At 40.4% G+C, this 26570-nt stretch overlaps 2 protein-coding genes across 2 annotated transcripts in view; one reads left to right on the top strand and one right to left on the bottom strand.

Moving 5' to 3' along the window:
* Positions 1–8420, bottom strand: part of prkdc (protein kinase, DNA-activated, catalytic subunit) — a gene marked incomplete at its 5' end in the record, with an annotated part of 71567 nt that extends 63147 nt beyond the window's left edge. Inside the window, 11 exons of the mRNA XM_080543236.1 lie at positions 417–563; positions 996–1153; positions 1936–1966; positions 2843–2898; positions 3390–3489; positions 4061–4173; positions 5001–5109; positions 5231–5305; positions 6555–6659; positions 7314–7390; positions 8252–8420. Of these exons, the coding sequence (XP_080399362.1) occupies positions 417–563; positions 996–1153; positions 1936–1966; positions 2843–2898; positions 3390–3489; positions 4061–4173; positions 5001–5109; positions 5231–5305; positions 6555–6659; positions 7314–7390; positions 8252–8420 (1140 nt within the window). The remainder of the gene's footprint in view (positions 1–416; positions 564–995; positions 1154–1935; positions 1967–2842; positions 2899–3389; positions 3490–4060; positions 4174–5000; positions 5110–5230; positions 5306–6554; positions 6660–7313; positions 7391–8251) is intronic.
* A 6002-nt stretch (positions 8421–14422) lies between these two features.
* On the top strand, positions 14423–25371 carry tmem241 (transmembrane protein 241). Its single transcript, XM_080542883.1, has 15 exons — positions 14423–14530; positions 14895–14941; positions 15818–15895; positions 18519–18600; positions 19258–19335; positions 19444–19469; positions 19830–19881; positions 20085–20133; positions 20899–20944; positions 21497–21532; positions 21791–21825; positions 22838–22907; positions 24237–24330; positions 24469–24533; positions 25274–25371. Exons 1-15 carry the CDS (start codon positions 14459–14461, stop codon positions 25338–25340), a joined length of 897 nt encoding a protein of 298 aa, XP_080399009.1. The 5' UTR covers positions 14423–14458; the 3' UTR covers positions 25341–25371.
* The last annotated feature ends 1199 nt before the right edge of the window (positions 25372–26570 follow it).

Raw genomic sequence — 26570 nt, 5'->3', positions numbered from 1 at the left:
GTTTTATTCATGTACAGGTATTCATATTACCATAGATCCTCTAATAGTGGCCTCTATTCCATTGAAGGCTGGTCTCTTATAATGGCCGGGGGACATGGTCAACACGAACAAATACAGCTCGGCCTCCAATACAAGTCGGGTCAAAAAATGGTTAATACGGTAAACTCCTGGTGCCTCTTATATATGGTGCCTGTTATATAATGTAACTACGGTAGCTTGTATTAACGTACCTGTGCCACAAAAAGAAAGAAAGTTAGCTTGGAGCTAGAAGCTAAACTTTCACACTGGATCTACTCAATGTGGGACAAACACAACCTCGAGGCAAATGATACAAAACAAAGCAAAGGAGATCTACTCTTCAGTGGATGATGGAGCCGGCAAGGAGGAAACTCCCAAAAGGATGGAAAGAGACGTACCGCTGCAAAAAATCCATATCCTCGGATGGCAATAGAGAGCTCCTTGTTAGTTGAGTCCATGGTCTTGATTATGGCACAGAATTTCTGCATGAAGAACTTCAATTTTCCTTTGTGCTGCTCTACATTTTCTGCCACCAGCATTGCCACCTACAATAAAGTAACAAACAATCCACCCTTCAGTATATTCACAACAAGTAAAGGCCTGGCAGAGCATCACCAGGGAATATACCCATTGTTTGTTGGGCTCAATGGGTCGCAGATTTCAGGCAGTTTTTGCATGCAATGGACTGTCCAAATACTAAACATGAGTACTTAATTTAGATATTAATCTGTCCAAATACTTTTGGTGCCCTAAAAGGGGGACTGTAGTGTTGTTATTTATACAAATACCCTGAAATAATAGCTGGCAATCTATACTTTAATCTCATATTAATAGTTTTTAAATCCAAGCCTTTGGAGTAGAGCCAAAAGAAGAAGAAATTCTTCCCTGTCCAAATACTTATACGGAGGGCACTGTAATTGAATCACATCCCTGAAAACCATTATACATGTATGGGAGATAGAGTGGCAAAAGCCTACCTGTTTCAGGAAGGATTCCAACGCATAGTAGCTGGTCTTCTTCATCTCAGCATTCATGTGTCCACACAGCTTGGACATGACCTCAAACACCGCTCTGTAGTGTTCCATTAGGTAGCTGCTGAATTGTCCAGCATGCTTTGCGAACAATCTCAGGCCAGCTGCAAATAGAGACAAGAATACCCCTTTAAAAAAATCAGTGACTGGGCTTTTTATTTCAACCTTTTAATTTCCAAACCATTAAAAGCAGTTTATGGAGGACAGACACACTGCAGCAATTCACTGTTTGTGTATATTTGTGTTGGTCATGTAGCATTAGGGCTAACGTAAACATTCTATTAATATTCACACATTCATAAAGAAACAACAACCAAATAATTATATAGAGATACATTATAATTCATTCAAGTAAGACCCTTGTATAATCACCATCCAGTTAGGCCTACTTATTAAAATGATAACCATAGGGAGCGCAGTTAGCAACTTTGGTAGAAATTGAGCTCTCCAATTTGCTTAAAGTTGTGCTACGCATCACAAAGTTTAGTTGTCTTAGATGTTATGTTGGTAATTTTGTTCAAGTTTCAGTTAGTTGACTGTTAGGCCTGTTTATTTAGCATACATGGCTTTGCATACATAGCTCTTTGCTGAAAATGGTTGTTCATGTTGTGGAATAAAATTGCAGATCTGTTGGTCTGTTTGGTTTGGTTTGATGTCGAGTCATAATTAATGTTGATATTGTGGTTGGCACACTGATTAACAAGAACATTTAAAAATGCCACTTCATATCAAAAAGGTTGCCTACCCCTGCTCTACACTAAGATACACAAAAAGTAGATTGCTGAGACAAGTCTTCTATGAACTCTATGGAGGGTAACCTAATAATTATGAAAATGTTGGAAAACATTGCCTTACAGCAAAAACATGTGTGGAAATTAAATCTTACCAAAGGTGACAGCATAACGACTCATTTCAGTCTGAGGACAAAATCAGAGACAAAAATATGGATTAAGATGATGGCTGTTCCTGTTCTGAGCTCCTACCACGCCTGGGACATCCCAATTATTTTCTGTCATGTCATAATCTTGGTATGGGCTCGTCTAGTGTGAGTGGTGTTGTGGGGCGATTTGACAATGACTAAATATCCTAGCCAATAGGCACTCAGACATGTAAAAGAGAAACAATGATGGTGAAAATCAAATCTATTACAGAATTTAGTAATTTCGTTTAGATAAAAGATATGCATATATCTGCAGATACCAGCTCGGTGGCCTTGCGGTTGTGAGCCCTGAGATTGGGAGGTCGTGAGTTCGATCCCAGGCCGAGTCATACCAAAGACTATAAAAATGGTACCCGATGCCTCCCTGCTTGGCACTCAGCATTAAGGGTGGGATTGGGGGGTAAGACCCTGCGACATAGCAGTGTCATGTTCAGGAAGTGTACTTGAAGTGTACACATCAAGCTGCCTCACGCTACAGAAACAGGAGATAAGCTCCTGCCCTATGGGCCATTAGGCTCGAGAATCATCGGTTCTCAAGGCTACTTACTTACTTAAAAGACATGCAAGAAAGATTAATTTTTATTTCCCCGGAGAATACAGCAATTTAGTCAAAATATAGGTGGGTATCACCCAGTTGACCACATCGAAGATTAATAGAGATAAATGTATACATGACTCATATGTTGTTCAATAGGGCTAGAAACCCATCAGGTGCATTAACCAACATGTAAAAAGATTCAAACACAGCGTTCAGTTGGCTCAACGTTGTGCTGCATTTTGAAACAAAACATAGTCAATGAGGAATGTTGCATCAGTGAAACAGGGTTATTTGTAGAGCTATCTGCATTTCTACCTGAGGATTGATTGTCTTCAGTGCGTAATCAAATATTTCCTTTGACGTTGCCGGGTCTGAAAATAAAAAGAAACATAATAATCTCTAAACTCATGTCTATACCAAAGCCCTTCAAATAATAAACTTAATTTCAAAAAATATATATATATATATATTTTTTTTAAACTAATACATTTACTGACATTTCAAAGTTTTCCCTAGCAAATGAGTTTAGAAGTTGAGTGTGCAGTATTTAATAAGTTTGACAATGAGATAAAACTAGCATAGAAGAATGGTCAGCTAGCCTGCTGGTTTAGTCAGTCACATTTCATATGAAATTAAATAATTTTAAACAAAAAAATTGTGTAGACAAAACAGTGCATAAAGTACCTCTACAAGTAGCTAGTTTTAACCGTTTTTTAACAGTTTGTTAGTTTGTAAAGTAGGTTGCTCAACATGGGAGATATACGGCTAAAAAACATGTGCCCAGATAGTGAACCATGGATTAATCCCTGCCAATCTTATTTCAACCATTGTTTGGTATGAGTTTAATAAAAGACAAACATACCTTCTTCCATGGATTTGGTGAAATTAACCATAAGAGCTGTGATTCCTCTTAAACAACCAGCCACAACAAAAAGCTTTGGCTCCTTTGTCGACGAAGTCATCTAAAACAATTTCAACATTAGTTAAGGATGGCAAATAAAAAGAATGAGATTCAATTACTTGGAAGAGCCTCAAAAGCTTAATGCACATGTTAGAGCCAGTCTGCAATATTGCCAAATAATATATCAAATATATCAAATAATGAAATATAAACAATCTTAGCTTATCATAACCAAAATACTACAAACCTTACAAAAAGTAATTCTGCTCTCATGGAATGCATTTCCTTGAATACTAAAGATGCATCATAGAAACTTAAGGCCAGTTCAAATCAAAGATTCGCAACGAAAGAAGTTGAAACTTGCAACCACTTGCAACAGACATTCTAAAACTGGGCATTTCACATCAAAGCAACGCAACGCGCTGGATGGAGCAGGGGAGATCACATTAACACTTGGTCTACCAGCCAAGGTCACAATACATATACTCATACTTCTGATTATTGTGCAATATCAAAACCCGAGTAGATATTCACACAGAGTTGGATTGCAAAATGATTGTACACATGCAATATTACTTAGCCTAAGCCCTACACATGCAAAATGCCTAAATACAGCAAAGTATGAGACGTACCTGATACTTCAGCTCTCCTAAATAGGCTTTGTAAAGTTTGTCGGAGTTGTTGACCATTTCACTGGGATGAACCTCGCCCAGAATTCCAAGGACCTCATAGATTTTACCAAGAACTATCGCAAGAACGACAGGACAAAAGAACATACATTAATTTCAGTACACAATTCAACCTGTTGAGGGTAAAGTCAGGTCAGTGATATGACATTAGCATGTGAAGTGGGAAGACTTCAGATATGTTTCACTCATTAGCAATTCCATAGGTATCTGCACATGAGCACAGCAATGCAACATGATAGCCGTGTGACAAAAAGTGAAACTACTTTTTCCGCACTTGTAAAGGTCTACAGACAAATGTACAAACTGGAATCATGAGAGTGTAAGATGAACTACATTTACCAGTATCAAGCATAAAGCCCAGGATATAAATGCTGTATTCCGGGCACCAGGCTCATCTATCTCTATGAGTGAGTAAATAAATGGGTTTATGCCTATCTCGCATTCTTGAAAAGTGTCAGGCTACATACTAATGTGCGGTTGTGGCGCAGGAGGTAGAGTCGGCGTCTAATGATCGCAAAGTTGACAGATCGGTGGATCGAACCCCGACTGGCCACATTTTGAAGTGTCCTTGGGCAAGACACTGAACCCCAAATTGCTCCCAACTATTTACCGATGCAATTCTATAACGCAAACTGTCGTAAAAACTTGCCAAGCACATGCATCGTCAACTGACGACTGCACAGCTGAGATGACACACAAGTGCGGCGATAACAACTACAACCATGTCTGCGGTCTGGAATTACCTCACCCTTGAGCCAGACACTAGTAAAACAGCTTGTGCATACATTTGCATGCCAAGTATTTCAAGGGGTGGCCAGTAGTACATTTCATAATGTCATCTGTACATTTATTAAAAGAAGCGAATACAAAATGTACCACTTACCAGAATCAGGTATCTTATTCTTCTGGCAGAGTTCGCCATAGAATTTGTTGAAGATGTCACCAACTTTTAGTTCCTGAGTTACACTGGAGTCCTTAGTTAGATAGAGAACCTAGAAAAGAGAGTCGTAGTGCAACGGATGTCAAGTGCCCGAAGACTCTAATCCAATCCTACTGTAAAAAGCAGGGAGCTGCATCTCTAAAACATCACATTCATAAAAGTCAATAACTTGCCTTGATCAGGAGGTCCAATGCTGGCGCTCTGCATTTAGCAGTTTTGTCCTTGGTGTATACAACCATGCATGTATCCTATAGACCAAAGCATGAGGATGGAATCAACTACAAGGACTGGGCAATTACAGAAATTATTTTAAAACGTTCAAAGGTAAGAATGTTGATTGCACATGTTCACATACTATTATAGGCATATTTCACAAGTCATCCCTGTTGATGAAGTCTATCAACCACAAAACAGTGTCACCCCACACTGAGCTTTGGGTATTTGCACATTATTGGGGAGGGTGGTGGAGGTAGAAATCAGAGCACGGGCTCATTGTAATGCATGGAATGGAATTGCACGCAAACACGTTTGATACCATTCCTCATTCCATTCCTTTCATAACAATGAGTTCATCCTCCGATTTGTTGCCATTTTCTCAATAAGCAGTGTTTTCAAAAAGTATTTTCAATCCGATTAGTTGTCAGAATAATTAACACAACACATTTCTTGTACCCGAAAGTTCTCCTTTCAGTTGGAAAAATACACAAGCATCATAGCTACTGAATGGCTTTACACACAGAGAGTGAATGACCGTGAGTGTTCCCAATACTTATGGAGGGCACTGTATATCTCAGTATTATGCCTGAAATTAAGCAACAGCAAAAAAGGCTATAGGCAAATGTAGCACATACCGCAATGGAATTTTCTGAAAGGGTGGCTACACAGAGGGTGGGGATATCAACACCATTATGCAGTTGTACACATATGGGAAACACTGGTGTGAAATATTGGAATCACTATCGAAATGATCTTGACTGAGAACAAATATGTTCCTGTGTAGAAAAAACATGAAACAAGGAGCCTACAATGAATAATAGTGTAGGTTAATAACTGCATAGAGTGCCTATGAACAGACTTTTCTGGTGTACTCACTGTAGAAGATAGGAAGATATTTCTTACTGCACGGGGACCACAGGGTGAGAAACCATGTAGTCCTCTGGTGCAATGCTGTTGTGCTATTATGTGTGAACATAAATGGAATGGTAAATGGACTGACTTATATAGCGCCTTTATCCAAAGCGCTTTACAACGTCCTCCCATTCACCCATTCACACACCAATGGCGGCAAGCTACCATGCAAGGCGCCGGCCCGCTCACTGGGAGCAATTTGGGGTTCAGTGTCTTGCCCAAGGACACTTCGGCATGTGGCCAGCCGGGGCTTGAACCAATGATCTGCCGACCTTGCGATCATTAGACAGCGGCTCTACCTCCTGCGCCACAGCCGCCCCTTCCTGCGCCACAGCCGCTCAATAACATACCTTTCTCTCAATAACATACCCTTATATCGATGGCATATGTCTTCTCCCAACCCTTGATACTTGGAGATATCCTCTGCAAGAAGTTCTCCAACAGACAGATGATCTCAACTCTAGTGTCCCGGAGCTGTAAAGACAGTAGTACAGTTATTACAAGGACATACCTGGACTGCCCTCCACTGCTGAACTCCAAGGTGACCCCGAGCCACTTTATGAAAAGGTTTTTGATACGTTTTTGATTACCTTTATTTAGCAGGGTTCTCCCCAAAGAATGTAAGAATGGCATTGCGCCACGCTGTGAACTTGGTGGTAAACCAAATGTAAAAATAAATAATGACAAAATAATAAAAAAACAACTAATAAAAAATAATTAACACAAACACTAGCAGCATACACGGACACATGGTCATTTCATTTTGGTCAGGTGCATCCCATGTGGAAGAGAATTGCACGAGGAGTCGTGTTTCTACCCATTGAGAAAGGCCATACTGTCATAGGTGGTACAGTAGGTCTGGGTGTGGGATCTGAACTACGTGGTGACCCAGAACCTCCGCTGTTCTTCTTAAATCAATCCTATAGTGCTGCGTGACGAATAGAAAGGTTTTTTAATATAGGTTTAAAAAAAAGAAAAATGTGACCTCTTTCTGGCCCTATTTATGCAATATGGCAATTGTTTAATGTTTCCCCTTGATGGCTGGGTAGAATATTCAACATACATCATGCTTACACCTGTAAAACCGTTTCAGATCTTGGGGGTAGGGCAACTTCATTGAATACGTACCTCGTCAGAAGGAAGGGATTTTCGTAGAAAATGTAGTAACCCATTTTCCTTCGAGAACAACAAGGATGTCTGTAAAGCTGAAGACAAAAAGAAAGTTATGTCGTTACACATGAAAAAGCTTCAACTGACTGATTGAATTTGTTGTGTAATGCAAACAAATATGTAATTAGCTAATGCACTGGTTCCCATCATAGCAATTTGCTGCTGTCATTGTACACATAAACTGTACTAACGGTATGTAGGCTACTCTTTTTATATTATTCAGGGGTTCCATTCTTCTGTCATTCATTTCCAATGCTATCGGTCATTCTGCCTGACAAAAAATAGGCTATTTCATCTAAAGTGTTAAAAAAAAAAAGGCTTGAACAAACTACAATAATACAGCAAAGAATCACAGCAAAGAATCTGCTATATAAAGATAAATCATTATCATAAAGAAAAAGCATTTAATTAGCTGAACATGAGCTTTTGGATGACTTGGGGTGCGTGGTGGTGGAGGTAGAAATCGGAGAATGGAATCATGGTAATGCATGGAATGGAATTAATGTTTGATACCATTCCTCATTCCATTCATTACAATGAGCTCGTCCTCTGATTTCTACCTCCACCAGCCTTCTCTGCTTGGGGCGACACAACTGTATTTTTGCTGTAACTTTGCTTCAGATACCCCAGCAAGATAAACAATGACTCACTTAAAATATATTTGGAAAGTCCTATCTAAAAACTGCACGTGATTTAGTTGCATGAATTAATAGCTAACTAAAGTTAGCTGACTATAGCTACATGGACTTATCATGATATTGGTTTCAGTAAGCACATCACAGGAGGAAGGAAGCACACCTGACTTCGACAGTACTGAACTTTGGTGAAAGCTGCCTTACTGTTGGCGCTGTCAGTCAAAGCACCTGGCTCAGGTGGATGGCAGAGCAGAAGCTTACCTAGTTCGTTCCCACTTTGACTTAGCATACACTCTTGTCCCAAGTCCCCGATAATATCATGACATCTTAAAGCTGCATTTCTAGTGTCACTAGCTGACAGAGATTCATGAAGTTTCAGAAGAAGTCCCGGAATCCCTCCAACAACGTTAGCATTGTCGGAGGATGACATGTTGTCCCTGTAGCAGAACTCTGGACCAGGAACCACGAACGTCAACAGTGAAGCTCCGCCTACCTAGAATATTAATGGCGCCAAGGAAGGAGGACATTTCCTATTGGCTAACGCTTTTTGAAACAAACGCCTCTTTAAAGGACGGATTTTCCAAATAAAAGCGCCCAAGTTGAATGAATGAATGAATGAATGGTCTTTATTGTCATTAATACAGTACAGGTACCATACAACGAAATTTAGGAGGGGGGGGCTCCCCTGGTGCTTGGAAAAAAGACAAAAAAAACAAGAGGTCCAAGGGTAAAATAAAAAAGGGAAAAGAGCTGGTTTACATAAATAAAGGCTATGTACACTATCTACTATACTATACTACTATACTATACAATAAAACACTGTGCTGTACTCTATGCTATGCTATAAATATCCTAACTTTTTCCTGTATCTGAACCTTATGTACACAAGGGTTGTCATATTGCACATAGTATTTTTGCACATTCATTTAAAGTTAAACTTCATTAAGCATTTAATCATCACGTTCATCATCACGATCGTTTTTTTATGGCAAAGAAGTGGAATATTCTGCAATGGCCAGAGTCAATCACCTGATCTCAACCCGATCAAGCATGCATTTCACTTGCTGAAGACAAAACTAATGGCAGCTGCACTAAAAGCCTGGCAAAAAGCATCACAAAGGAGGAAACCCAGCATTTGGTGAAGTCTGCACTTCAATTACATCTCGATTGTTTCATTTCAAATCTATTGTGGTGGCATACAGAGCCAAAATTATGGAAATTGTGTCACTGTCAAAATACTTCCGGACCTAACTGTATGTCTGGAAGGTTAGTCCATGGCTGCATCTCTATTGGTAGTGACTTCCTCACCTTGACTACTCTCTTTTATTCAAGCAAAGCAATTGAAAGTAAATTCCTGGGTTTCCTTGACTACTCTCTTTTATTCAAGCAAAGCAATTGAAAGTAAATTCCTGGGTTCCTCCATACTGCTTTCTGTTCAGATCAGTAGGCCTACAGATAGAGGAGGGCAGGTGACTGAGAACAGCAAGCCACATTAGACTATTGAAAAGCAACTATTGGATGTGCCAAATATGATTAGGCTATGCCAAAGCTTTAATGATGAGTGGGGTTATTGTATGTGGGCTAAGTGATCATTACATGATCTTTTGCACTCGTAAAAAGCATAAACCCAAGGCTGGCGGTCATAAAACTGTAACCACTAGATCCCTTAAATCCTATTCTAGTGAGGCCTTAAACCATAAACTGGAGAATCAAGACTGGTTAGATGAACTAAAAAGAACACAGGTTGAGGAGGCATGGCTAGGTTTCAAAACCAAATTCCTAAATATTATTGACAGTATAGCCCCCATGAGAACCACCAGGGTTAAAGCCCGATCGGAACCATGGATGAATTCGGACATTCTAAATGCTATGAAAGTCAGAGACCTAAAATGCTCTGAAGTTCAAAAATGCAAATCAAAATGAGTGAAACACTTAAACGAAGATCTCAAAACCCACTTTGAGAAAATTAAAAAACAATGCAACAAACTATGCAATCAGGTAATTACCATGACCAAATTTGCTAAGAAAAAATACCTCGATAACAAAATCGAAGAAAACTTAAACAAACCACGTGACCTTTGGAAGCTACTTAATAGCCAACTAGGTTGCAGTCAAAAACTCAAAACCAGGTCTACAAACATCAGCATAAAATCTGGAGATTCTCTCTTTACAGACAAGCTGGATGTGGCTAAGTGCTTAAACACTTTCTTTACAACCATAGCCACTAAATTAGTTAACAATCTACCACCCCACTCAGGGCGTTATGGTGTAGAGCACATCCGTGCGTTCTACAATAAACTGGGTGTACGCAAAGATGATTTTAAACTCTCCATGGTGTCAAACGATGAGGTGTTTAAAAAACTGGGCGCTCTACACTCAGAAAAGGCCACGGGCCATGACAATATTCCAGCCAGATTTCTAAAAGACTCAGCTGCCTCCATTACCCCAATCATCACCCACATAATAAACCTCTCCATCAAACAGGGACACGTCCCCCTTGACTTTAAAATAGCAAGGGTAACCCCACTGTATAAAAAAGGAAGCAAATTAGACCCAGGCAACTACCGACCTGTTTCTATTCTTAATTCCATCTCGAAACTTATGGAAAAAATAGTTTATGAACAGGTTGATAGGTACCTTACCGAAAAAAATCTGATGTATGAATTTCAATCAGGATTCAGAACATCCCATTCCACTGACACATGCCTTCTCTATTTGAACGACCACATCAACCATGAGGTGGACTCGGGCAAGTACTGCGGCATGGTCATGCTGGACCTCCAGAAGGCCTTCGACACAGTAGATCACCACATATTGTTAGATAAACTGAAAGCAATTGGGTTCGATAGAACATCGGTGAGCTGGATGCAATCCTACTTAGAGGGGAGGGAACAGGTGGTTAGTGTGAACGGAACACTGTCCCCCCCCCTCCCAGTGACCTGCGGCGTTCCACAAGGAAGCATATTGGGACCTTTACTGTTCCTAATATATGTGAATGACATGTCATCAGCATGTGATTGCAATTTGTTCCTGTTCGCGGATGACTCGGCTCTGCTGGTCTCTGACAGGGACATATTGCAGGTGGAAAAAGCGCTAAGCACTGAACTGAGTAGAATCTGCATCTGGCTAGCTGACAATAAACTATCAATACACCTAGGTAAAACTGAAACCATCCTATACGGATCCCCATCTAAACTCAGAAAGGCTGTAAATTACAATATAAAAGTGGGTAACATTACTATCACAAGAAAAGAGGATATTACATACCTGGGCTCCATCTTAGAGGCAAATCTTTCCGGAGATAAAATGGCAGCAAAAGTAATCAAAAAAGTTAACCATAGAACTAGATTCTTGTACAGGATATCCTCACTTGTCAGTAAAAACACACTGAGGACCCTATCAGGAGCTCTCATTCAATGTCACTTCGACTATGCCGTAACATCATGGTACTATAGAACCACAAAGGCCCTAAAAACAAGACTCCAGACAGCCCAAAATAAACTGGTTAGGCTTCTGCTAGGCCTCAACCCTAGGACACATCTAACCGCTGCTCATTTTTTGAGCCTTGATTGGCTACGAGTAGTTGACAGAGTGCAGCAGCTTGCACTGGGCCTGGTCTTCAAGATACGCTACACCACAAAGACACCCAAGTACCTGTCAACATACTTCCAAAAAGTGAACAACGTCCACACATACAATACCAGAGGAAGCTCCACGAACCACATTCAACCGCGTTGCACCACAAACAAGGGGTTAAACTCGTTTGCAAACTATGCAGTAAAAATGTGGAACGCCCTTCCTATAATCTTAAAGGAGTGCAAAACACTGCCCACCTTCAAAACCACTCTCAAAAAATATTTACAGGAGGCTGCAATCCGTAACTGGACCCTCTAAATCAAAAATCAAATTAAAAGACTACACCCCCACCTGGACTACCCTCTATATATTCTTGTTGTTTTGTTGTTATGTCTCCCACACCCCCCCCCCCCCCCACCCGAAATACCCTCTGCACATACTAGTTGTTTTGTCCCACCCCCCTACCTGGTCTACACTCTGAGCAAACGCAATGTTATTATGTCGCCCCCCCCCCCCCCCCTCCCCCCCGCCTAAATCTACTGGTGTTTTTGTACCCCCCCCCCCACCATGACCACACACTGTACATACTTGTTGTTTTGTCCCCCCGCCCGAACTACCCATTGTACATATTATATGTCTGTCCCCCTGCCCGAACTACCCACTGTACATAATTTGTGTTTTGTCCCCCGCCCCCACCTGTGGTGTATGTCCCCACCTGTCCTACCCGCTGTACATACCTTATGTTTTGTTGTATTGTTCTTCCCATGTTGGATGTATGTTTATCTTGTAGATAGTACTAGTTATTTGTCTGTATTATCTTGTAGATAGTACTAGTTTTTTGTCTGTCTTACATGTAACGATGAATTGAGAATCAAGGACCCCAATTGAAATAAGCCAGTGGCTTTCTTGGGTTTTTATCCTGTTAGTTGACCTTGTATGTAATATGTACTTTCATGTACCTACTTCTGCAAATCTTCTAATAAAGTTTTCAATCAATCAATCAATCAATCAATCAATGCCACCATGTGATGTGTCTGTTAGTTTTGCAAAGAATGTCGGCCCTGCATGCCTGGATGCAAGTGCATTGCCCTTTTAGCTGCATAGTCATTGAAAACTTGAAAGAGATGTCTTTGAGCCTTTGGTGAGTTGTCTTCATATAGCCACTGGCTCCATCAAACTTTTCTGAATGTCAACCATGGCTGACCATGTGTTCTCGAACTCTGGCATGATGTTTGCTTCCTTTGAAATAGAAACAAGTAATTGTTTATGAGAGCCTACACAAAACATGTGTGAAGCATACATTACACATCTACACGCATAAACAAATGTGACAGGGTCTGGTTAATTGGTCCGCAAGTCGGCAACCAATTTAATGTTCAGCCTTTTCTTTCGAAAAATTTAAATACGTTTCAGCATTGTTGAAAATCAATGATACACTCGCTAGTCAACTAACACAGCTTGTTTTGTGAGCGTGCTAACAATGTAAAGTAGTGTTATAGTTAACTAGGTAGCAGCAGGGATTACTCACCGAATCCATTGTTTTGCAGTATTTTGGCTTGACTAGCGAGTTTGTGTTGTGATTTTCAACAATGTTGAAATCTATTTCCGTGTTTCAGAATAAAAGTCAGAACATTAAATGGTCAATTTTCTAAATGTTTGATTGCTTGCCTACTTGCGGCCCAAATGACCAGACCAGGTCACATACGATGAAACATTATTTAAAAATCAGAGGACAAACTCATTGTAATGCATGAATGGAATGAGGAATAGCATTAAACGCTAGAGTTCAACCGTTATTGGAAACGGGGCCCTGATCATTTGGGATACATTAATTCCTTGTGCCTGTGTCATTCTCATTTGGTGGGTGGTGCGTCTTGAAGAACTGTTTAACATGGGCTCCTATCGCCTTTATTAGACAAGTTATGTTTACATTACATTGCATTTTTGGCATTTAGCAGACGCCTTTATCCAGAGTGACTTACAACAAATACATTTGTCTAAGTAGGTGAATCATCTATCCATCAGTCAAAGAAAGAAAAAGTAATCTATGCTAGGGCCAGGCGCCATTGGCAGTCATAATGCTAGAATAATGCAGGAAGAATGAAAAGAAGATTTTAATTAAGATTTCAATTAATGTATTATTTATTTATTTATTATATAAATATTTACAGGAGAGAAACTAACTGTAAGAGGTCTTAGGGGGTACAGTTAAGGTGTAGCCATCATCATCATTTCCAATGTAAATGGAAAATAACACAATTGTATACACTATCTTTCAAACCCTGTCACACATTGCTTTATGTGATGGCATGCAAACTGTACAAATTAATATTTAGCTTTATTGTGCACACGAGGACAAATATTGGGTTCTGTGGGGGTCCCCCAGGTACCGCGCCTCACAGGACCGGTGTTGTGCCGAATTCTCACTCCTCCGCAGATTCTCACTCCTTCCCAGTTCCCACTGCTTCTTTTACAATTTAAATACAATAGTTTACATGTATGTATTATATGTATTATTTAATTATAATAATGTATGCTACGCTATAACATCCACGATAATGAACTACGAGAGCACCTATAGAGGTAATAGTTTACAGTAATACATTTATGTATCATATTATTATTTAATACTTTTTACAGCCTCTTGTCTTGATACCCTAGAAAGCACATGCTTGTAGTTAAAACAGAGAACAAGCGATCGTATATTTGAGGTTGTAACTTGTAAAGGTTAAGATGAACACATCGCAATGCTCAGCGGAGGGGAGTGAGAACACGGGAAGTCTGCAGACATTTAACCCTCAAAAGCTCAAAGAAACGTATGACGTGTCCGTATGGTTCTACTTCCACTTTTGAAGAGTTAAATGAACCCAGCTACGAGAGGCGGGAAGGCAAATGCATTGGAGAAGACTTGCTACTGGCTTTATATTTTGTTTCTTTTACGTAGTATCGTATTTCACAAATAAGGTGAGTGAGTGCTTGTCGTCATGTCAAACACTTCAATTCCGTAATACAGCTAGCTGTTATTAGCCGTGGTCAGCTAACTACATGTCTTTTACAACCAACTTGTAGTCTAAGCCAGATGCATTGCGAGCGAGTGATATACGTTCTTTACGTGCCTGCGAGCGTCAGTGATGGATTTTAATATTGGCTATTGTATTGGGATTCAAGGAGAATCCTGCGGGACGTCCTAAAAGGCTTGGTATAATATAGATAGAAACTCAAAATGTACAAAGTAATTTCCCCATCTAACAGGATCTGAAAATGCGAAAGCAAAACAGGTTTTACTTTGTTTTATTGATGTTAAATCAATCTGTCACTTGTTTTGCAGTATGTCCTCTCTGTGTTGAAATTCACCTATCCAACCCTGTTTCAGGGGTAAGTAAATCGACAATTTAATTGACATGAAGTTGGCTGGACAGTCGTGACGTTAGAATTATAAGGTTCTATCTCCATTTTTGTCAAAATTGAGTTTTTTTTTTTTACATAATCTGATCCATTAGGTGTTTAGTAATGCCTGTGTGGTGTTATTTTTAAGATGTTGACATTTTTGAGTTAGTCATTCATAAAATACAAAGGTTCCATCTCACAAAACATAATGTGGAATGTAAAAACGTTGACGCTCAATATCTCTGAACTACCCTAAACGGAGATAGAACCTTATAATTCTAAGCTCACGCAGTGGTATATGATAGCTAAGTGTCCCTCCAAATGTTTAATCTGGATCAGAATGATTATTTATACAGAAACCCCCCTGAAGCCCTACTTCATCTAGTGCTGCAGGAGTAGGGAATAGGCAGGCTTGTTGGGCGTAGTTGCAACTGCTACTCTGAGAGGCTTCTCTCCAGTTGGACACATTTACATATGAGCAGTGTTGTGAATCTTGCAGAGGGGAGAAGAGGAAAAGATGCAATATTTGGCAGACTCTGATTCAGTGATTCAGCCTCTGGTTCACTGCAGATCACATTGTTGGCATGTCTCTTCCCTATGCTTACATTCCTATCACTCTGACCTGTGTCTGAGCAACTACGGTAGTTACAAACTCTGACCTGTGTCAGAGCAACAAGTTACAAATAAACTGCCACCCCAGCACACTTTAATGCCAACTTAAAATCTTTATAGCTACTGTTTTGTTGTATTGATTTGGTGGTTGTTTAGTGGTGGCGTTTTTAGCCTACCAACTGACCAAAGAAGTTCCCACATGGGGGAAAAAAAGTTGTTTGAATTAGTTAACAGTGAATTTGTCCTTTACAGATGGCAGACGTTGATTGGGGGGCTGCTGCTCCTTCTCACTGGAAAGCTCGGATGGGTTGAGATGAGCGGCATTCCTCGGTAACTACTGGAAAACTTTGTGAATTTGATATGATACTTTGTTTACAATGTGAAAAGTGTGTTGTTGCGGCTTGTAAAAGTAACAAGGTACTTGATAAGTGACTGCATGTCAAGATAGAAATCATAGCATGAGTCAAGTCAAGAGTTAAGATGTCAAATCATCAGCAATCATTTCTCTCTTTATTTTTTGTGTGCATGAGCAGCAGTTTTTGAACTAAATGACAGTGGGGTAATGGGCTGTCACTGGTAAGCTCGATGTAGCCCTGGAGGTCCATATCCAGCTAGTAAGTGCAACACAGGGTGCATTGACTCATGTACAACTTGGGCTTGCTTATATACAGTACAGCTGGTAGCCTACTTCCTGTTTGCTGAGATGGGGGGTGAGAGGGACGTTTATAACTTGCCTCAAGCAGTTTTGTGAGCACTGTAGAAACCCCCTATTCTCAACCCCTGAGAATGGACACATATTCTCTTGGCTACAATTGTTTGGAATATTGAATTACAACACGAGTTGCGAATACTCCGTCGTCCAGGCCCTGAACACAGCAAAGACCTAAGTTCTGGGCCCTGGACAGTCTGGACGGATTGATGGCAGCTGCTGGCCTGAAAAAATCAGGTGTAGTGCTGAGGCACAAACATGTACATTTCAAGCCTGCAAACTGTGACACTTTAAACAAATGTGAAATAATACTATTGTGCAATATGACAACCCTAGTCGTCTATCTGTACAGTATAGTACAGTGGATATGTACATAGCCTTTATTTATGTAAACCAGCTCCTTCCCTTCTTGTGATTTTTTAAAAAGTTTTTTTTTTTTCCCCTTTCCTAACACCAGGGGAGCCACCCCTCCTAAATTTCGTTGTTTGGTACCTGTACTGTAGCAATGACAATAAAGTCCATTCATTCATTCATTCATTCATTCATTCATTCATTCATACTCTCCAGCTGTTTTCAACGGTTCATTCGATTCACAGTAAAGACTGAACTGAGGTCCCTGTACCGTATGGTTACACCCTGAGTAAACACAGCACTGAGCAACCTCTCTCGCTTCTCTTGCAGCCCATTCCAAGCTGCTCCGATCAGGCCTGTCATGTTTTGACCACTAGTTTCAAGCTCAACCTTAACAAGACTGAGCTACTCTTCATCCCTGGGAAAGCCTGCCCTCTCCAAGACTTCTCCATCACAGTGGAGAACTCTACTGTAACCCCCTCCCAGACAGCCAAGAACCTTAGAGTGATCCTGGACAACCGTCTATCCTGTGCGGAGAACATCGCAGTGACGGCACGCTCCTGCAGATTCTTCCTTTGCAACATCAGAAGGATACGACCATTCCTCACCAGAGAAGCAGCACAACTCTTGACCCAGTCACTGGTCATCTCCCACCTTGACTACTGCAACATACTCCTGGCCGGGCTCCCCGTCTTCGCCATCAGACCTCTGCAGCTCATCCAGAATGCTGCTGCCCGTCTGGTGTTCAACCTCCCCAAATGTTCTCATGTCACCCCTCTCCTTCACACCCTGCACTGGCTAGCAGCTCACATCAGGCTAGCAGCTCACATCAGATTCAAGACCCTGGTGCTTGCCTACCAGGCAGCAAAAGGGACAGCCCCTGCCTACCAGCAGGCAATGGTCACCCCCCAAACTTCAGCCCATTCACTCCGCTCCTCCACCTCTGCTGGTAGGCAGCAAAGATATTAAACCCCTTTAGTATTTGTTTGAACAAGAAAAGAAAAGGAAACTATCCTCTCTAGGTGGTCTCAGCCCGGTTGATTTGTTCTGGAACAGAGTGCGATTGCTGTGTTCACATATGCCCAAACGAACCGATCTAGGGGGCAAACGCTCACGGTTTCAGAACAACGAGCTAGGTATGAATGCACCCTTAGGCGGCACTCTGGCTCATCGGGGTCCAAGAGGTAGCGATATAGGAATGGGCCAATCTATTCCATGCCTTAAACGTTATTAGTATGGTTTAAAAATCAAAAAATCTACTCTAAAACTAACTGGGATGCATGTAGGTCAGGATAGGTTTATTGTGGTCTCTTTTTAGTTTGGGTTGAAAGTCTAGCTCCAGCATGCTGCACTAGCTGCTGACACTAAAGTGTGTTAAATGGACTGACTTATATAGCGCCTTATTACAAAGCGCTTTACAAAGGCCTCTCATTCACCCATTCACACACACATTCACACACCAATGGCGGCGAGCTGCCATGCAAGGCGCCGTCTCGCTCACTGGGAGCAATTTGGGGTTCAGTGTCTTGCCCAAGGACACTTCGACATGTGGCCAGCCGGGGCTCGAACCGCCAATCTGCCAACCTTGTGATCATTAGACGTCGACTCTACCTCCTGAGCCACAGCCGCCCTGTGGCTCAGGAGGTAGAGACTGAGACAGGTATACAGAGAGTTGCAGTTATCCAGTTGTGAGGAAATTAAAGCATATATGTCGTTGTTGAATTTTGGCTGTTTCTTAATTGGTCAAGTCTGGACAACATTCTTAACAAACTTGCTCACGGTTCATGACAGAGCTTAAGCTAAGATAAAGATCATGCAGAAATCTGTTCATTAAATTGTATCATGGATGTGCCTTGATGATCTTATACATATTTTTCACCCCTTATTCTACAGGTCAACAGCTCTTTCCTGGCTTCCTGGGTCACTTCTGTTTGTAGGGAATATCTATGCTGGGTCCAAAGCCCTGTCACGCCTGGTAAGTCTCCACTTCCACTGGTCAGTCAGGTTTTTGTTACAGATGGCAAACAACAAAACATTGTCCTTCATATTGTTCATATTTAAATAATATTAGTTTAAAGGTATAGAACGCAAAAACATTTCTTTCTTCATTTAGCCAGGGAGATCACCTTGAGACCCAGGTCTGTTTTAAAAATGAGACCTGATACAAAAATACAGAAAAATACACAATAAATACAAAATACACACAAGGTAAACAAAACTGAACAAAAAAACATAAGCACTCCTCCGAGAGCAGATCTGTGGTTAAGATCTCAGATTTTCTAACTTCACTCTACTCTGGAGTTCATTCCATGTCTCAGGGGCACAGAATTGTCGGGTTTTCAAATGACATGTGACTCTTTGGCACACAGCAAATGTTGACGTTTCGCTGTTCCCTGTGGCTATCGTTTTTATTCTGGAAAACCTGGATTGACACAGAGCGCGTCCCAGAGGATAAGCACAAGAAAGTGTGAAACACGTGTTTTCACTATGGTCCTCGTTCTAATTGGCAATGTAATTGCAGTTCTTATTCATTGTATTAAAGCAATTGACTGTGTTTAGTTGTCTAAAGAGAACTGTACGAGTTATGCCAATGCCCAATCTAACCACACTATTTCTGTCTTTCTTAATGAAGCCTATTCCCTTCTTCTTCACTCTTCATAATGCCTCTGAAGTGGTGAATTGCTTGATCCTCAAGTTAACCCAAAGGGATGTAAGTGCAAGGCTTTACCCATACAAACATGTTCTATATAAATGACCATAATAGTGATTTATTTTACATAGACTCGACCACTCATTATTTTCTTTTCGTCATCAACAGCGAATTTCATGGATGAAGCTTTGTAGGTTTGTTCTCAGGATTTCTTTGGGTTTTCTTCTAATTTCTTCAATTGGAATAAATTGCAATTAGTAAAGTGCCTCCTTTATCTACCAATTTTAACACCTCAGACATGGGACAGCTAACAGTCTTATTTGTGATGATTGTGATATGTAGTTTCACCCACTTACAAATGCACTTGTAAGTTGCTCTGGGTAAGAGTGTCTGCTAATTGAGTAAAATGTAAATAGACAGGTATTGTGTGAATATAGCAAATCACTGTCATTATCGCATGTTATTATGATCAACATATTTACACATTTGGCAGTACCGGTAGTTGTGTGAACTGTGAACAGTAATCGTGACTAATTCAAGGTTATTTCCTGTAGTGTGAGTCTGCTGTCGATTTCTGCCATCAACCTACCTCTCCATGACCCTCAGGTGAATGATCTTAATGAACTTATACATTTTCTGTCTCGAAAACCACACTGAAATGCAAAAAATATACTCATCTAAAAACATACTATTTGTGTCCATGTCGAGATTGAGCTGTTAATCAGGTATTTGTGTTACGCCCTGTAGGCAAATGAGCATCAGTCATGGTTTTCTCTTGAATGCAACAAAACGGTTTGTTTGAATTTCAGTTTGACCCTGGTGGTTACATGTGGGCCGTGGTTCACCTCTCCTGTGTTGGTAAGTCTGTCTGCCAGCAAACAATCTGTGAATATTTCTGTGTAGTCTTTCTGTAGCACATTTGTGTTGCTGTAACCTCGTCCAAGTTCGGAAAGCCTAGGGAAATCCTTTGCAGAAAGTAGCTACAAAGGGGTGGAAACCTGTTTTGAAATGAGTGACATTTCAACACGTCAAACCAAACAACCTTGCTTGGGCAGAGCTAAAAAAAAACAAAAAACAGAACAATTCCGTTTTTTCTACAGGTTTACTTCAATGTTGCAACTTGCAAGCTAGCATCGGCTACTTACTCTCTGCCACAATGCCCTTTTCCTACCCGGCAGGAAAAGACGATGCACATAACAACAAGCAACCATTCTACAGGCATGTAGACATTCTTGGAATGTAACATAGAGGGCTGTAAGGGAATTATCCTGGCTACACAGTGTACAGGTTTTTACTTTTGCCTGCTTGCAGCTCTGTCGGTATGTAAAGCGCATTGAGTTGCATCTTGTGAGGAATGCGCTATACAAATAACATTTGATTTGATTTGATTTGATCCAATGAAACTGCGAGCACATCCTCCCATCGCTCCAGCCTGTTCAATCCAAGTCAGATCGGTAAATAAAAAATTCTCTAGACCTCCAAAGGAGGCGTGAGGAAAAACATGATTTGTAGGTACAGTATGGCTACGGGAGACTAATGTTGCAGCACAATAACTTTCACAACGAAAATATATTTGCTTAAATTTGTTAAGCTACAAGGACTATTTTGTTTCATTTGTTCCAGGCACATATAGAGTGTTCCAGACTCATTTCAAATCCAGTCATTTGAGGTAAGCCTCTTTTCTGGTATCTTGTGTTTGAATGACTCAAATGAAATTATGTTAAATGAGACATTTGAAAATGTACATCACATGCTGCATTCCACAGGGTCCCATTTTGGGTCCTGCACTCTGCACCTGCGTAAGTAATGGGACAGTGAAGCATCTTTTCTCTTCACTCCAAACGTTTGCTTAAGCAAGTCCAACTTCCCCAAAAAGTTTGGAAACGTTATTTCAGTCGATTTATCCTCCCCTTTAATAATACCAATTGATATTGTATTTTATATCGTTGGAAAGCCTGATTCATCACCTTTACAACGAGGTACAACTTGTAAGGATCATGCATTCGTGGAATGGGTAACACAGCTAAACGTTTATGCCGCTATGAGTACACCGACCAACGCGACGCAGACCGACCAACGCAGAACTATTACATTGGGAGAGCCCTTGCCCAATGAGTTAACTTCGAGACCAAAGCCTTTATCTTTGTGTTTCACAATGTGCTGTGAATTGAAATCAGAAGGATGACATACATGTACTTTGTTTATTTTACCTGTTTTGCAGTGACCTCGAACAACAATACATCAACTATTTGTTCAGGTAAGAGTGAAATAACTCTGTCCTTCGGTACTTGGCCTGCGGCCTCGTACCTACGACCAAATCACAGCCGTGCTGATATTCAGTATAACAGCCCTCCCTCTCGTGTGATATTGCTTAATTGTACCCTTATTTTAAAGTTTTACCAGTTAAGTGTTCATTCAGTCTTTGATCATTTCTGTCCATTGATGATGATAGTTGATGGTTGATAATGACCGTTGATTTAATATAAGCTTCAATTGTTTTCATTCCACACACTAGTGTGTTGCTGCTAGCCACTGCAGCACACCCTACAGGTAAGAACTCATGACTGTTCTTACTCATTCTAAAGAATGCATGACTGTTTCTACTCATTCTAAAGAACACATGACTGTTTCTACTCATTCTAAAGAACACATGACTGTTTCTACTCATTCTAAAGAATGCATGACTGTTTCTACTCATTCTAAAGAATGCATGACTGTTCCTACTCATTCTAAAGAACACATGACTGTTTCTACTCATTCTAAAGAATGCATGACTGTTTCTACTCATTCTAAAGAACCCATGACTTTTTCTACTCATTCTAAAGAATACATGACTGTTTCTACTCATTCTAAAGAACCCATGACTTTTTCTACTCATTCTAAAGAATGCATGACTGTTTCTACTCATTCTAAAGAACGCATGACTGTTTCTACTCATTCTAAAGAATGCATGACTGTTTCTACTCATTCTAAAGAATGCATGACTGTTTCTACTCATTCTAAAGAACACATGACTGTTTCTATTCATTCTAAAGAATGCATGACTGTTTCTACTCATTCTAAAGAATACATGACTGTTTCTACTCATTCTAAAGAACACATGACTGTTTCTACTCATTCTAAAGAATGCATGACTGTTTCTACTCATTCTAAAGAACGCATGACTGTTTCTACTCATTCTAAAGAATGCATGACTGTTTCTACTCATTCTAAAGAATGCATGGCTGTTTCTACTAATTCTAAAGAAAAAAACATTTCTCAATGAGCGTACTGTATGCGAAATGCATTCTGGGATACTGAGATGCATACTGCAGTGTGAACAGTCGGCTGGTATTGGCATACTTTTGTATTTTAGTATGCAGTATATACACTCATTGAGTATGCTAGTATGCAGTATGCTAGAATGCCATTTCAAACACAGTCTATGTCTTACCAGTCAATCCAGTTTCATTCATACAATTGAACATGTGCCACTTGAACTTGAAAAAAAATACCTGTTTTACTCTTCTTTCTCTGTTAGGAGCAGTGTTGTTGGTTTGCTTACCTTTGCTCTTATCTCCAGGTGACCTTATTGGTGCCTTAGAATTCCCTTTCCTCCATTCCTTGAGATTTCACAGTGGCTGCTGTGCCAGGTAAAACTTATACTTTGTGTGTGTGTGTGTGTGTGTGTGTGTGTGTGTGTGTGTGTGTGTGTGTGTGTATACAGTATATATGCTTATAGACAACTTTATAGACAACTTATAGACATGAATTATTCACCCCCTGGACTTTTTTCCCCATCTTGTTGTGTTACAATCTGACTTTAAAATAGATTTAATAGATTTATTTTGGTCACTGATCTACACAAAATACCCTACAATATCGAAGTTAAAATGATGTTTTAGAAATGTTTACAAATTGATTAAAAATGAAAGGTTGAAATGTCTCGAGTTAATAAGTATTCACCCCCTTTGCTATGACATTAAAATGTGCTCAAATGCAACAATGTCGTCAACAAATCACTCAATAAGTTGAATTGAGCCCATCTTAGGGCATGGCTACTCAACTTCAATACGTGATTTCTGAGCCAATCATGTTCTAATTCAGACTTTTCATAATTCCTCAATAATTTCAGATTGAGTTCTGTTCCATGAATGTGGCTCAAATAATTAGCTGAATAAATAACGTTTTGGAAATGAACTATGGCCAACAACTATATGATTATTTTTTTTACAAAAATGATAACTTATTTTCTATGAACAGAATCGGTTGAGAAAACAAACGTTCCTCATTCTTGAGGATGATTTTGTGCTCCTGTCACTTCTTGAGAATAGAAAATGAAACCACTAAAACCATGCTGAATTATGTACCTATATGATGCATTGGCAGTCTGTGACAGTGTGTGCACCTGCCCGAAGTTAAGGCAGGCTTTATTTCGATAATAAAAACCCAGCTGTAAGGCCTTTGCACACTGATGCGCAGTCGAGCTCGTCTACAACCTCGCTCAGGAAAGAGGCAACTGAGTAAACTATAGTGTCATCTGCATAAAGATGTACTGGAGCTTGTGGGCATGTCCTTCCCAATGTCATTTATAAAGACATTGAACAGTGTAGCCACGAGGTGCAAACATTATGAAAGCATTGCGGATTCAGACAAATCCGGCTTTGTGTAGCCCATGCCTTAATGCAAAGATAATAGTTTGTGTGATTTTGGAATTAATATCTTTGTTTTCATTGGGTCTCTGATTTCCATAGGAATCAGTTACACACTGTGTGGATCAGGTTGTCGTTACAAACTGAGCAAATGGATAGGAACAAAACTACTCCACTACTACTAAAAAAATCAGTTTGGTTGAGAGGAAAAAGAGTCAGTCGATGGGACATCATCTCAGTCACTCTACAAAATGTCATGTTATGGGTATGATTTATTTGTCTCACCTTATGAAATACACAACGCTAACTGTCATTTTACATATTTTCCAGTGCTTTGTTGGGCTTTTTCCTGCTGCTGGCGACAGTGAAGCTAAAGAGTGGTTTGTCCCTCGAGCACCTCGGGGTCTGGGTCTTTGTGTCTAAGGTAATGACAGTCAGAACACCTACAAGCACCATTAGACACTTTTTGACAACGGGGCCAGTACAGGCCAAGGCTCACTAGCGGCTTCAATTGGGATTTGATATGATAATGATAAATTGTGATGTGCTCTAATCTGTGTAGGTGGTTTCTACGTGTGTATCCCCGTTCGTGTTTACCATTGATGTAAATACAGCCTCCCTTGCCTGGTGAGTACACAGTCTTTCACAATATCTTACTGATCTGAACTGTGGTCCTTTCAGTGAACTCCTTATACTTTTGTATTCAAGTATTTGTGGGTAAAATTGTGATCCAAATTGTTTTTGATAATATTGAAAATAAACAGCCTAGTTTCTACTCGAGATATACAGTGTAAGTAATGGGGCAGTGAAGCACTTTTTCTTCTTTTGCTCTACACTTCAAAAGTTTGGATTTGAAATGAAACAATTACTATAAGGTTGAAGTAGAGATTCTTTAATTTAAGAAAATGTTGCACTGTCCCAATACCAACGCAGGGCACTGTATATCAGTGACATTTACTTGCAGGCAGAACAGTGAACAGAACAGTGTCATTCAGAGCACCTTTGGACTGAAGATATAACACTGTTAGGGCTTTCACACCGGCAGTTCCGAACGCCGGTTCGCGTTCGCGTGCCGAAACCTCCGAACGTTGGCGCTGTCTGGCGAATGATACACTGGTATGAACGCGGGCTCGTTCGCCAGACAGCGCCAACGTTCTGAGGTTTCGGCACGCGAACGCGAACCGGCGTTCGGAACTGCCGGTGTGTAAGCCCTATGTATGTAGTCGCTGAAGACACACTTCAGGTTTTCAGATCAGCTTGTTTGTGTGTTATTCAAATTTGACTTACGTTGCTACTTAAAATGTTGTTTGCTGATACTATGTCTCCAGCATCGTTAATGATTTTTTATTCACATTGGTTTGTTCCAGTGTCTTTTTCAGCCATGTTGGGGAGGCCCTGCTGGTGTACTCGGAAAGAAATTATCCAGTGGGATGAGAGACCTCATGTGTCCACAACTTGCCAGTAACAAGTATATGCATAGCATAACTTCGAGATTATATTTCTTAATCTGTATTTTGCTGAAAACCCAAATAAAGGTCTTATATATTTCTATGAAAATGCAAAATGCCACTTCTGAATAAACCATTTAAACAGCATAGGGCAGCAAGATGACACCTTATGCTGTAAATGGTTTAGACTACATTCAGAATAACTGATTTCTGTTATTTTAAATGTCACAGATTCCTCTGAATGGTTGTTTTGCAGCCATCCTCTTTGAGCAGGTTTGGTGTGACTGGTAGGGTGGGGGGGGTTAGGCATCCATACAACTACTGGTTAGTGTTCAATAGCACCCTAGACAATTCAGTAATGGTAACCTATATTTTTTTAGGGATTTCAGTTTTTCTGATAAATGAGAGAAAAGTGATGGAGTCCTATGTTCCTATCACCAAAAAGTGCAATTTCTGTCTAAACTTAAGCTACGTTTACAAGACTATAATTCAGTATTTATTTAGGTAAATAGTTGTCTGACTATTTGGTGATGTAGGACAGCCACCTGGTTCATACCTCAGCAAATCTGAAGAGGAAAAGAGTGATCCTTCTCAAGTCATGGGCTTTTTTGTCACCTTCCCCATATTCGGCCTGGTCTAATCTGGCTCTTTTTCAGGGATTGGGGTAGCTCTAAAGAACAACCAACAAAAAATATTTTCCCCAAAAATAAAATTTGACAACAATCAATTTCATTAATGGGAGACCCTAAAGATAAGACATTTGTTGTCATTTGTTCTACCTCGGGTAGGGGTATCTCGAAAACTAAAGCCTTTTTTGAGGACTTGCTGCTAGACTATTAATCCTAGTAATCTTATTACCCTCGCCTCCAGCGGGCCTTGCTAACAAAGTCCCCAGCTAGTCACCTACGGGCCTGCCGAGTGGTGGAAAGGCAGGTACTGAGTTTTGGAGGTTGCCAGGCAGAGTTCATGCAAGGATCTTATTCTTGTATTCCGTACCTGTGCGTCAAATACACCGCAAAGTCCCAGGTAGGATGTCTCTATCGTATACCTTAACCTGTTGACCTACTGAACCCTAATATCTAGTTTACCCATTATAGAACCAGTCCTACCCAATCAAAAGGACTAGCTCACCCATTATAAGACTGGACACCTTATACTAGGCTATTGATGCCTCTAAACCAGAACCTTGCCTTGACCCACCCGCTCTGCCGATGGT

This window comes from Nansenia antarctica (genome assembly GCF_963989245.1).
Source record: "Nansenia antarctica genome assembly, chromosome: 12".
Classification (NCBI taxonomy): domain Eukaryota; kingdom Metazoa; phylum Chordata; class Actinopteri; order Argentiniformes; family Microstomatidae; genus Nansenia; species Nansenia antarctica.
This window is presented reverse-complemented; position numbering and strand designations above follow the sequence as displayed.